Source organism: Dermochelys coriacea, chromosome 1 (genome assembly GCF_009764565.3).
Source record: "Dermochelys coriacea isolate rDerCor1 chromosome 1, rDerCor1.pri.v4, whole genome shotgun sequence".
Classification (NCBI taxonomy): Eukaryota; Metazoa; Chordata; order Testudines; family Dermochelyidae; genus Dermochelys; species Dermochelys coriacea.
Window position 1 is genome coordinate 238,444,813 of NC_050068.2, and position 14,366 is coordinate 238,459,178.

General features: G+C 39.7%; 1 protein-coding gene across 7 annotated transcripts in view; it reads left to right on the top strand.

Annotated features, from left to right (window-relative positions):
• Window positions 1-14,366, top strand: part of LMO3 (LIM domain only 3) — an 81,005-nt gene that overhangs the window by 33,617 nt on the left and 33,022 nt on the right. For 4 of the 7 annotated variants that reach the window (XM_043516891.1, XM_043516892.1, XM_043516902.1 and 1 more), the window contains one exon: window positions 9,193-9,365. The exons of the other annotated variants lie outside the window; for them this stretch is intronic. In XM_043516891.1, coding sequence (XP_043372826.1) covers window positions 9,193-9,365 — 173 coding nt within the window. The remainder of the gene's footprint in view (window positions 1-9,192; window positions 9,366-14,366) is intronic. 7 annotated transcript variants of the gene reach the window in all.

Below are 14,366 nucleotides of genomic sequence, written 5' to 3' on the forward strand. Positions count from 1 at the left end.
TACTGTAGTGTCTGAGCACCTCACAATCTTGAATGTATTTGTTCTCACAATACCCCTGTCAGGTGGGGAAGAGCTATTAGCCCCATTTTATAGATGGAGAAATGAGGGACGGACCTTAAAATGTATGGAAGTTAGGAGCCTACCTTTGAGGATCGCTACCAGAAAAAACAAGCAACTTAAAGTCATAGTCTCTTCCAGAGCAGGAAATTGAATGTGGCTCTTTCAAATTCCAGGCTAGTATCCTAACCGCTGGACCATTGTTCCCCTACTGATCTCAACCTCTGACCAGGAGAGTTCAAGTGCTGTTGAATGATTGGGAATTAGTTGTGTTTTTTTTTTTTTTTAAAGAATTCTCGCCAAGTCGGAATGTAATTAACAGATCAAGAGCTAGATCCTCCATCACTTATGCAATGGGAGTAGTCCCGCTGACTTTAATGGAATTACTCATTGGAGTGTAGTTACTTGCTTATAGGATAGAACGTTTGCAGGATAGAATGCCAAGTTAAGCTTGGTTAAAGTTTAATAAAGTAGGATAAGATTTTTAAAGAGACTCAGTGTTGGCCTAAATTTGCTGCCACTGACTTTAAATCAGAGCAGAGTCAGGCCAACACTGAATCATTTTAAAAATCTATCCCCTAACATACAGACTCACCAAGGAAGACCACAGCAGATGACTCACAGGAGGCCATACATACAGCTGAAATAGAATAGAATACCTTGTGCTGTTCTCTTGGAGTGGGGTGCATTTCACCCAAAATGAGATCATGTTCCCTTTGCTGCTAGCTTAGTATTCTCAGGAGAAATTTTTATAAAACAAAATTTGTAAAAAAAGAATTATTCAGTACATGTTTATTAGGTAAGCGGCATAGTGAAATAGGTGCTTATTATGTTTTTACTATTTAAAATGCATCCTAATCCACCTGGCTGGGTTTCTACCATCTCTTGTAATATTCAATCAAGCTCTTGTTTCATGAGAAATGCGACAGTGCATTGTTGGCACTTTACAAACCTACAGCCCTCGGCAATTGTTAATGAGAAGGCATGGTTTTTTCCCTGTTCAGGACACAATGAGATTTTTAGACAGATGAATGCTAAGAGAACCCTATGTACCAAAGGCAATGTTTACTGCATGTAATACATATCATTGTTTGTCTCCTGTAGTGAAAAATACTTGTATCATGCTGTTCAAATGTACTCCTGACAGAATAGTGCTTGCTATTATAGGGTCCATTGCTTAAAAAAATGATATACTGACAGAAATACAATTTAAGAAAATTTAACACCAAGGGTAGTCGACCATGTAGACTACTATTAAGGGGCCAAAACTCAAGGCCAGGGTTTTATTAAAAAAGAGAGAGAGTTTATTTGCTAGTAGTAGGCAAAGTTAAAAACAAAAAACAAGAAAAGAAAAAATCGAACTTGCATTCCTTGGTCTCTAGTGTAAAGAAAATTAATGAAAGCAACAGTTCAATAAGATTTTATTGCAGAAATGTTTAAGTGAAACATTTTAGGAATGCTTCAGAATTTTTAAACAGTTACTTACCATTTAGAGTGCTGTAACACTACAGTGCATAACAAATTGTTGCTATTGGATGCAAGGCACACCCAGTGCTTTTTTTAAAATGTGTAGTCAGACCTGGTTAATTTGAATCAGTTTATGCATTCCTCCATATTTTTTATTTGGTTTAGAAACCTATTGAGATTAACAACTCGGCAACATGCACACAGGGTGTACTGTATTTGATTGGCTACCACTTAAAATCACATTGAGAATTCAGATGTTTGGTCTAGGGCTGGTCAGATTGTTAGTTGAAAATAAATTATTGAACAAATTTAGCCCTCCCTTGTCCTCCTCCCACAATTGCAAATTGATCCTGATTTTAGATGAGTGTATTTGCCAAATAGTTCATAGAAACCTCTGTCAGTCTATGGGGTGTTCATGTTTGCTTTGGGTATTTGTGTTGCATGATTGGTCACCTAATTCACATGTGTTTCTTCTCTGTGCTGAGATGACTGAAGTTTTTTCATACAGGAAATGAATGAATCAGGAATTCTCCTGTTCATGCACAAATATTTATTTGTATATGTGCACGGGTACTGCAAACATTCATAATTGGCAAGGGATATAAATGTGGTCAAACTGAGCAGCTGTTTGGACGTTGAATGAATGTTGACAAATACTGGTTTTGTTTTCAGTTGTTTTTTTTTTGTTTGTTTTTTTTTTTATTTTATTACCCCAGTAGTGAGACAAACTGGCCAAATAGGAACTAGATTAGGTATCTTGATTCTGTGGTGTTTAAGTGCCTTTATAAACATACGAGTTTCAAACTAAGCAAGAAATGCTAGAAGACGTAGTGCAGCTAGCGCTTCCTGTTTAAGTTAAAAATTAGAGTGTGTGTGTGTGTGTGTGTGTGTGTGTGTGTGTGTGTGTGTGTTATAGAGGCAACACAGTCAGTAGAGCTTGCCAGTTAAACACTGAAATAAGGACCAGATTCGCAAAAGTGCTCAGCACCTAGCAGCTCCCATTGGGACTCTTATGGCAAAATTTTCTATAGGAGCTCTTCTGAAAATCTGGCCCTTTAGTTGAACCTAAAATGAGAGATGAGCTTTCTTCAAAACTACTCCTTACTTTTCTTAAGCAGGGGCTCTGACTTTGCTATGGACTTTTACATCCTATTCTGTACGCACACCAAACCGAAGTATTTCCAGCGAAAGAGGAAGTACAAGGGTTTGAGATAAGTGTGTGCGATTGGGAAGATACACTGCATTATTAACAAGTCAACAGTTACCCAAGTTATTTCTAAATCTCAGTAGAAAAAAATGCCATAGAGTCTCAGACAGCACCTTCTAGCAAACATAATTTTCTTGTTTTTTATAGCAATACAAATAACAGATACCTATAACAACAACAACAAAAAGGAAAGTCACTAAACAAGACTTAATATGTGATATTTAATTCTTATTAATTGGTTAAAAAAAGTGAGAGCCAATCTAGATTTGAGTGCTGGAGAGTGATCTTTTTAGTCTATGACATAACATTTTTTCTTTATAAACCTCTTCCTTTAATATGAGGTACCAATGTAATTGCGTACAATTTCACCATGCTAATAGTAATGACGGGGTTCATCTCTTTGGACCTACCTTAGCAATATAAGCAAAATACTTGTTATCCAATAAACCGTGTATATTCCTAGGGATTGCTCTACAACAAAAACATACCTTCTGGTATGAATTTATTTAATCCTCCCTGAAAGTGTCCTATGCCCTATATAGAACATATAGAAGAAACAGGCCCTACTTTGAAGAGCTTTCAATCTTGGGGACTGATGTGCACTGTAAATTTACTCATGTGAGTAGTCCCATTGACTTCAATGGAACTGATCATGTAAATTACTCATGTGCACAGGTGTATACAGAATCAGGACCTAAGGATTTAACAAGTAGTTCTTCTTAACCAATTTAAATTTTAAGTTGCACGTTGAAATTAGCAGAGATCTTATCTTGTATAGGCACCTCCAAATTAAATCATACTGCATGTTGTAAAGGAATTTGTTTGTGATGCTAGCACTAGATTAAATTTATTAAAAGTGGAATACCTAAAAATCTAGCAGGGTGGATTTGATTTAAATCAAATTGATTTAAATCGCTAGTCAGGAAGACTCTGTTTAATCATGGATTTCCACATAAAAGTGCATTCTTGTTGGTTGTTAAAACCTTAATACATATTCTTCACAACTCCAAGATAAATGTAGGTTTCATTTTTATAAGGTACACAGTATACATTTTTAAGTGATTTATTTTGAAAACTTTTCTGATTAGTTTTACAGCTATGTCAGAACAGGAATGATTTGTTTGGTTATTTCATTTACCAAAGATAATTGAAGCAGATATTTATGAAGTCACTGGGAGGTGAACTATTTCCAGTTCAACAGGTTAATCATTACTATTTGGAGGATTTCTTGCCATGCTGTATTAGGAGGAGGACATCACTAGATGGACATTTTAAATTGTTTCATTAAACTAAAACAACAATGCTATGTATTCTGGATTTTTTTTCTTCAACAGCAAACATAATATTTTACCAAAACAAGCATATAAATTTTTGCATTTAGTTAAACATTCAAGTTTTTTAAAATCCGGTTTGTTTTTATTAAAATTGTTTTTAACTAAAATAGTTAAATGAAATATTTTTAAACAAAACAAAAATTAAATGGACTATGTCAGCCAGGTCAACATGAGAAACATAAAATATTGGCTTCTGCAGCTATCTTAGTCGTCTTCACCTTTTATTTTCCTCTTTCTTCGTAATCCGGAAAAGAAAAACAAGCTTCCTGCTTTTTCAGGTCCCAAACTATTTCTCAGTTTGGAATGAATTAGTCCAAAGGAAGAATATTTTCTTCCTACCGCAGAAGAAGAAGCTACTGCTGTTAAAAGTGAGATTATCACTTCCAGTCTCTGAATCCAAGTGCTTATGTGACTTCCACCAGTTCACTGGTGTGACTTTCTTTAAAACACCATCAGCAAACATCTATTTCTTGAATGGTTCACCCTTAGCTCTGAAGTTTATTATAGTTGGCATTATGGAGGGATGATTGCTGGATGTCCATGTCATAGCCAACTCCTCTTCTTCAGCAGTTAAGGTTTGACTCTGGTACCGAGTATTGAGAATATTTGAAAGAAAATGAGCTGAAAATAGTGCTTGTCCCATTCGGGGTTTTTTTAATGCTTTTAATTTAATTCTGTCATTGCCTATTTCTCTTTTTAAGATCTCACTCAGTTCCTTCCAAATTTCAACACCGTCAGCAATAAAACAGCTATTTACCTCCGTTTTGTTCAAGGCTACAGAAATAGGCTTCAGGGTACTCAGCATGTGTTCAACGTTTCTCTTAAACCCAATGTTAAGAACTTCTGACTGTGACAGTGCCATCTATTTTTTCACGATTTTGGTCACAAACTGTTATCAGATTAGGCCAGTTCTTGATATAGTGCTCAAACCAGTCCATTACTGAGTTCCATTGCACGTCTTGTGGGAGCGTTAGCTTGGTTCCTCCCACTTTTTTCAGAGCAGCTGCTGCAAAGTGGGTGTTAGGGAAGTATTTTGTAACTTCAACAACATTAGCCTTTATTTCTGGAACACTGAAGCCTTTGGCTAGGAGGTGCATCAAATGAGCGCTGCAACCGTATGTTGTTAGCTTGGGAGTCTCTTCATTCTCTTCTAAAAAATTTCTTCTCATCTTGGATACATATGCAGCATTGTCTGTGACCAAGCTGCGTACTAGACATTTGCATTTTTTCACAGTTTGTTATAGCTTTTACTGCTGCTACTTGTAAGTATTCTGCTGTGTGTGCATTTCCTGATGTAACAATTGATTATGTAAGGAAGACATTCCCTTCTTTTGTCACACAAGCATATACAACAGGATCATTGTGGACATTGCTCCACACATCAAGACTCAGGTTAACAATTTCACCTTCTAGACCTTTTGCACACAGCTCAATTTCTCTTTCATACACTTTATCCAGCAATTTGCCTGTGACATCTGCTTTATGATTCTATTGGGTAGACTGTATCCTGGTCTTAATGACTGAACCGTGTTAATGAAGTGTAGGTTCTCAACCATACAGAGAGGAGAGTTTGTTGCATTAACAAACCGGGCAATTTTTTCATCAATTACCTCTTTTTGTAATCTGCTGGTTCTTATCACAAACTTATCTATGGTTGTTTCTGGATGATGGAGATTTTTTTTTTCTTTTTGCTACAGGTGATATACTGTGGCTATGTGACATGCATGATGTGACTGAAACACTGTCATTGGCAGATAACTCTGAAACTATAGAAAATGATGATGATCTTGAAGGTGGATAGTCTTCAGAATCCTATATGTTGAGGATGGATTCTCCTAAACAAAATAAGTCAATGTTAAGTCAAATAAGTCAGTTATTTAATTATTATTACCATACTGTTCATTTAGTATTACTCCTTGCATTCACTGACACTCAGTACTACTTTAAAGGTGAAATGTAAAAGGAAGATCTGCCTATTTCAGCTATTTATTTTTTTATCACAACTGCATCTAAAATGATAGTACCATCGAGCAACAACTATATTCTTTGCTCAAACATGAGAATTCAACAGTAGTACAGAAGGAAGACAGGCAGTCCTTAAGAAAGAAGTATGAAATAAAAAAGTTTACCAACCTGAAGATCCTGCATGTTCAGACATGTTCCTTTCCTCCTCTTCAATGCAGCTTCCTCCTGAGAAGGAACACTTCTCATGATGTTTCATTCGGGCAACCAGGCCTTGCATTTCTTTGTTGCACTGTTTGCATTTTACACGCATGCCTGTCTTACCCACAGGTAGAGGAACTTCATTGAAATATTCCCAAATTGGGTCTCTTTTACAGCCTCCTGCCATTATAGGTTTTCCCTTCTAGTGAGAGAATGGAATGGTAGATCTCAAGTCAATGAAGGCTACACTCAGAAAGACCTCAAAACTTATGGAATGTGCTGCTCAAACAGTTTCACTTTGGTTTCTACTGCCTGTCCCTTCCTTCTCACATTTATCTCAAGACGACTTCTCCTTGTCCAGATCTAGTCCATCCCCAACAATCTTCTATTCATTGAACTTTCTGAAACTTTGCACTTTTAGAGAGAGGTAAGGGATTGACTCTGTGTACACAAATTTTGCAGAGAGATAATAGGGTTGAGGTCTGTTTATTTCTCACCTCTCTATTTATTTTAAAATGTTTTTGCTGTTAACAAGCATGCAGAGTCAGATTTATAGTAAAACACAGGGTGCCCTGGCATGGGGGCCCCAGGGCCGGGCAGCTGCAGGGGCAGAAGTTTGGTCCTGCTGGCTCCTGGGGCTCCTGCTGCAGGCTCCACACCCACCGGCAGCCAAGCTCCCCTCTCCCCCGCCTCCTCCCCTGGGCATGCCGTGTTCCTACCCCTCCCCCCAAGCGCTTCCTCCTCGCTGCCAAACAGCTGTTTGCCAGTGCTCAGGTCGCTCCGGGAGGGAGGGGGAGGAGCGGGGCCACAGCACGCTCGGGGGAGGAGGCAGAGAAGATGTGAGGGTGGGGCCTTGTGGAAGGGGATGAAATCATGGCAGGGCAGAGCAAAGGCAGAGCCCTGGCACCCCCCCCCCCGTACCATGTTGTGAGTCGCTCGGGGCAGAGGGCTGGGAGCACCCCCCATGACCCCAGCCCCCTGCCCTCCCTGACTCCTGTACCCCCACACCCCATGCCCTGACTCCTGCACCCCTCCACATCCCCACCCCCACTCTGAGCACCAAACAGGAGCTCCTGCACACACACCCACATTCCCCCGTGCACCCATCGCACCAAATGGGAGCTGCTCCAGGTAAGCGCTCCACCCCCAACCTCTTGCCCCAACTCTGAGCCCCCTCCTGCATCCTAACTCCTGCACCCCCCCTTCACACCCGCAGCCACCTGCCCTTCCTGATTCCTGCACCATCCCCACCTACAACTCACACACCAAACGGGAGCTGCCCCAGGTAAGCGCTCCACACCCCAACCCCCTGCCCAAGCCCTGAGCCCCCTCCCTCACCCTAACTCCTGGCCAGACCCTGCATCCCAACCCCCAGCCCGTTCCTGCACCCTAACTTCCTCCCAGACTCTGCACCCCACCCCCGAACCTCCTCCTGTGCCCTAAGCCCTGGCCAGACCCTGCACCCTAACATTATTTTACATTTTTTTATCAAGCGCTCTTATCCAAAGCGCATTACAATAGGTAGCTAACAGTACAAACAATATTTGGAAAGATCATTAAGTGGTCCGCTGAGACCCTCAGCGATTTTCAAAGTGGTCTGTGGAAAAATAAGACTACAAGAACAATCAACAATCAAAAAAAGAATGAAAAATGGAGGCAGCTGGGGAGATGAGAGAATGTTCTTTTTCTTGATTGGGTCCCAAGGAGGGGCCCCAAAAATGAAGCTGAGCACAGAGCCCCACTAACTCCTAAGTCAGCCATTGCAATCATGTTCTCTCTGGAGACACAAATCCACAGTTTGAGAACTGTAAAACTAAGCATCTCTGATGGTATCTTCTAGACTGAGCACTGAGTCCCATTGGGTGGATAGAAAGATTAACCTAAATAATCTATACAGAAGCCCGTGGAGCCCCATAAGATTGAGTCACTAATCCATGAACTACTGGAAGTCATTTACAAATTTTTTCTTAAACATTACATGAATATATTATCTCATACTATAATGTATCTTAATTAAAACTATCTTCAGATTGCTTTTTTCCTCAAAAAGCATTTTATCAAAAAATCCAATTTTTAAATAAAATCTGTTTTTTAATCTTTTAAAGAAAATCATTGATTTTTATCCACTCTGAAATCTAGTTTCCTTGTTACAGTTTATATTCATACTCTCAGAGAATTAACAATGTGTGTCAGTTACAGTTTTGTAGTCAGGTTTCAGAGTAGCAGCCGTGTTAGTCTGTATTCGCAAAAAGAAAAGGAGTACTTGTGGCACCTTAGAGACTAACAAATTTATTAGAGCATAAGCTTTCATGAGCTACAGCTCACTTCATCGGATGCAACGATGCATCCGATGAAGTGAGCTGTAGCTCATGAAAGCTTATGCTCTAATAAATTTGTTAGTCTCTCAGTTTTGTAGTCAATTTCACTTTTAGATCCTGGGCATTATTTGGGTTTCAAATACTGCATGGTAATTGTTCAGTTGCATTGTGGATTTCTTTTTAATTGTGGAAACATTGATGTTTGCTTTCATAAAAACATGGGGATTTCTTTTTAAAGAAATGTAAATTTTGGGTCAAATTTCAGTTGACAGTTTCTCTTTGAAAGTTGCTTACTTTTTGATGGTGACTATTCTAAGTCATGTATTGATTGCAGAAATACCAACTGCTATTTATTGATAGACACAAACAAAACCCCAGAAACCTTAGTTGGGGGACCAATCAGACTGGACAAGATATCCATATAAAATCTGTAATGGACTGGATTCCTGTTCCATTTATGATAGTGCAGCTGCCATCATATGGTGGAGACCAAAACCCATATAACATAAAACCCTTGGCACTGTTTGCCTGGCCTTTCTTTCCACAATGGTGGAATATAGTATTAAATATTAGAGTGAAACATAGGCTGCCACCTCTTCATGCTTTAGCACCTGTTAGGCTTCATCTCTCTCTCTCTCTCTCATAGCAACTCCCCTTATGAAAAGTGGCAACCTGCAGAAAACATTCCCAGTTGTTGGCAATTACATCATGGAAGGGGCGGCAGTGAGTACAGGCAAATAGCCAGAGTGGGTGATAAGTGGAGAAAGATAACAAATGGAAAAGTGCTGGATATGGAAATTATCTGTGAATGTGAAACTGGTAAGAGTAGTAGAGAAATCGAGTTGGTGTGATCATAACACGAATTACGGAAACTTTAGGACACTGGAGGCTCTTTGAGTGGAATAGAAGCGTATTTGTCACAACTGGAGGAAACGTGTTGGTGCAAGCATTGGCTAAGAATAACAATATCTACCGTGATGCCTATAAAAATAAACAGACCACAGTTCGGCAGCTGGTATGCTGTGACTGCTACCTATCATGTTGGCCAGTATTGCCCCACTGATTCTCTGTGGTTCACCATTCTGTTCATTATATTCACCTGTTACCTGTCCTATTTCAGTTGTAAACTCTCCATGGCCGGGATCATCATTTTGTTCTGTGTTTGTACAGCACCTAGCCCAGTGGGGGGTCTTTATCCTTGTTTGGACCCCATAGATACCTTCACAGTACAAACAATAAAAACACCCTACACTATTTAATAGATTATTAAAAGCTGCAAGATGGAGGAAATGTTCCTATTAGTAGGGGCAAGGCTGCCAAACAAGGCACTGAATGGACCAAAATGGGAGGAAAACCATCACTGTAAAGCTATCCAAGCTAGAGAAGGTGTTGAGCTGTTGTATAGTGAGCTTCATGGCTTATTAGCTTTTAATTATCTTTAACTTTGGTGCTGTCACTCCTGTTCTTGCTCCTGGCCAACTTTATGCACACCATTATGGTTTATTTGCTATTTTTGGGCGAGTCCTACAAGCCTTTCTAATGCAAGTACCCCATTTAAGTCAATGTGAGGGGTTTTTATTTTCTTGCTCGATTAAAGGTTTATTTATGTTCAGACAATTTAGAGAAGTGCGTACTATGAAATGATATGGTGTAGTGATGCAAGCTTCTCTGCTGTACAAATGTTTATCTACGTTCTACAGAGATAAAAATCTGCATCCGATGTGCACTTCCATAAATATGGTGGTGGTGATGGGAGTCGCCAGATGGCACTGGTATACATAGTTCTCTTTCTTTAGTGTGGGAGCATTTTACAGAAATGCTGTATTGTTGTTTTTGTTTCTTGGGTAGCTATTGCAAGCAGCAGGAGACTTTTTTGCTCTTTGCCTTAATCTCTCTATCTAGAGTCAATTCTTGGGGCAGGATTCTTCCCTGGGAATTGATCATTGGTGTTTTGGCTGACATTCCCAAAAGACGCACTTAGTTATCTGCCTGTTCATGTCCACCTCTGTTCAAGAGCTTGTGTATATAGTGTAAATAAAACAAGTTACACCAAGTAAATACCCAGACTCTATGCCAGTGGTTTCTTCACCAATAGAAAATCAATTTGCAAACCCTGGAGATTTGTTTCCTTTTGGCAGTGATATAGAATTTCCTTACAGAGAAGCTATGAGCTGGTATTCCTTTTGAATAGAGATGGAACAAAATACAGAGGTACTTGCAGAAATCAAAACTATCCAAGAGGCAGTAAAAGCTGGGCAGAAGGAATTATGAAGAAGACCTAAAACAGGATATGGAGGCTTCTCAGAAGGAACTGATACTAATCAAAGAGAGTATGGCAAAAAAAACAAACTCTCCTTCTGCTTGCACCAGTTCCCTAAAAGAATCTGTATTGCAAAACTAACAGCAGTATGTAATTTCCTCACACTTCTAAAGCCACTTGGTGACTCCCACCATAACCTTATTAATACAAGTCATTATATACATGCCTTTGTCTGGATATCTGATTGGCACTGTAAGTGATCCATTGTTACAATGGCCATATGTATTTATTAACAGACTTCACTCTACTACGGAAAAAGGCCTTTTTTCCTCCTCTTAAAAATTTTAAAATTCTCTGTAATAAAGATCAGACACAATGGGCCAAATTTTGCCCTGACTTTAAATGTCATACAATCACATTGTGGCTAATGGGTTTGCATGAGTTGTAAATCAGAGCAAAGAATCAAGTTTCACTTTAGGACTAATAAAATTCCCCCTACACTCCTTTTCCTTCTAAGCAAAGATGTACACTGTGGTCAGAGCCTGTGGCCTGATGCCATTGAGGTCAATGGAAGGCTTTCAATGGGCATTGGATGAGGCCTTGTCAAATCTAAAAAAAATAAAGGGTGGTACTAAGTCGTACTATTTTTAATGGGATGCATGCGTCATGCCGTCTCACTTTTCCTTTTCCGTTCCTCTTCCCAGGTCCTTTGCTAGATTCTAGAGTTTAACTAGTAACTCATAACAAGTGTGTTCAAATTTCACCTCCCCACCCATTCAAGAACAGAAGGAATAAATCTGAGAAATTGCAAAATTATTATTTTCGTTGTGTAATCGGCAGTTTTTTTTCAAAAATTCAAAATACAAGCTAATTTAATTCATTTGGTATGTTTTGATTCATTCATTAGGTAAGCATAACTGATCAAATCAGGCTTCTGATGCAAACATTTTTCTATAATCTGCACTATTAATTAAAATTAGCTGTGTTCACCAATGTCTCAGTAATTTTCTTTTAATTTAGCTTTCTGAAAATAATTCCAGTGAATGCAAAAAAGGCTATTTACACAGTTAAAGCAAGTTCAGCTGAAAATTTTGATATTAATTTTGAATTAATATTTGAACTTTTTGGCCAATTCTTATATTTTACATTCTATGAACTTTCATATCTGTCCATAAATACTATGTACTCTGTCATTCTACCAGTAACAAATAATAACTTAGCCCTAGTTCAACTACTTTTTTTTAAGCTGTATCCTTGTGTTCACAAGAAGTGTAAACTTGGCTAAAATGGTCCCCAAAAGACAGAAATGTATCTAAAGCTTGATACAAGTATCTTCAGACCACCTTGGGATTGAAATCATGACTGGTTTATCTGTCAGCTTCCACGAACCATTGGTGGTTATGGGGTGATAGCAGTGAGCCTCTTCGCTGGACTCTGAGCAGTGTATTAGTAACAGATTATCAAATGACAGAGAGATGTTCTGTGGGAAATGCTTGTAGCTGTGACATACTAGATACAAATGGACTGTAATGGACTGGATTCCTTCCACATCTTCCTACACTTTGCAACCTATGCATGGGGCATCTGGGAAGCAGAATAACACATCCTTAATATTATAAGGACCCGCGGAATTGGTTAGAGTGGGAAAAATGCTTTATAGTTAAAGCATCACCCTTGCTCAATAAGGGTCAGCTAATAAGTGCGTTTTTCACTGGAATAGAGCATTGTTGCCTCTTTATTTCTAAGTACAATATGGTGTGTGTGAGGGGGGGCGAGGGGGGGGCGGAGTTCTGAACTCTCACTCTTTTTGTGTGGTAACATAGGTCTGATTCTGGGTACACTGGTGAATCCAACCTACTGAAGCCAATGGGACTGTAACCCTTAGCCCTGAGACAAAGGATTGCAGAACCAGACCCATACTCTTTTTATTATCTTTCAGTAATTAAAGTCTTCAGTGTAACTGATACTCTGTTAATGAACAGCTGTAAGAAATCCTGAAAAGGTCTGACTGGGCAGGATAACTGAGAAAGAATAGCCTTTTATATTACGGGACATAGTGAGGCAAAGTGAATCACCGGGAACTTCTGGGGGGAAAAGTCTGTGCACTGAGTCTAATGGGGCAGGCTGGACTTCAATGTAAAATTGCCTGTACAAGAATTGGCTGCACTTGCAAACTGCTTTAGTACTGCAGAGGTGGCCTTCAGTGTGTGTCATGTCTTCAATGGTAACTGTTTGTCCTAAACGTCTGCCTGCCCCATGATTACAGGCTCATGAGCTTCAATTAAAATTAAAAGCAGGAGTGAATTTTTCCTTTTGGTTTTCTCTTTATGTACATATCTGTGATGATGATTCTTTTCCTCTCTAAAATCAAAACCAAGCTATGCACTAAAATTCATACTTTTAATAAATATGAACCACATTTAACCTGAAGAACTTGGTGCTTTCCCCCCTCTCCCCACAGCGCCTTAAGCAGAATTATTACTTTGTAGTCTTACCCTACCTGTCTCAGAGGTGATTTGTTTCCTTTATAGAGGAGGGAATGGGGAGCTTGACTAAGTGACTGTGTGGGAGCCATCTAGGCTTCCACTGATGTTGTCAGAGCCACCAGAAGCTTGCTTGTGTCTCAGAGTGGGCTGTTGGTATCTGAACTGGCTTCTCTTCCGAGCTACTGCTGTAGCTGCTGGCCACAGTGATTTTTTTTTTTTAGGGGATATCTGCGCCTTGTGCTTCAGCCAACCTGTCCGTAGTGGGGATTTCACATCTTCCTCTGAACTATATGCTGCTGACTACTGTTGGGAGACCAGATGCCATCTCTGCTCCTGTGGCAATGCCTGTGTGTCTAATATAATTACACTGGCAATTTCCAGGGAATTTCCAGAGACTGGGAATGGATGAGTCATTACACAAAATCACAAAGTAAAACTATTTCCTCATGTTATTTCTCTCCCCTCCCCCCACCCCCCACTGTTCCTCAGATGTTCTTGTTAACTGCTGGAAATGGCCCACCTTGCTTGTCACCATGAAAGGTTTTCCTCCCTTCAACCCCCCCTCCCCCCCCCCCCGCTGCTGGTGATGGCTCATCTTAAGTGATCACTCTCCTTACAGCGTGTATGATAAAACCCATTGTTTCATGTTCGGGGGGTGTGTGTGTGTGTGTGTGTGTGTGTGTGTGTGTGTAAATCTCCCCACTGTATTTTCCACCAAATGCATTCGATGAAGTGAGCTGTAGCTCACGAAAGCTTATGCTCTAATAAATTTGTTAGTCTCTAAGGTGCCACAAGTCCTCCTGTTCTTTTTAAAGATCGCTTTATTCACCTTTTTCCTGCACTCTTATAGTTTCCCATCACTTTAAGCTTGTCTATGCTTGCAGCGCTGTCTGCCACTGGCCATCACAACCGGAAAGGAAGGGATGAGCTCTAACAGCTAATCTTTGGTGACTTGAAATTGTAACTCTCTGGTAGGAACCAAACAGCATTCCTACTTCTACTATCCTAGGATACCTAGGAACATTGGATTTATCATACAGGTTCAGTCCATCAAGTCTGGCATCTCAGCTTTAG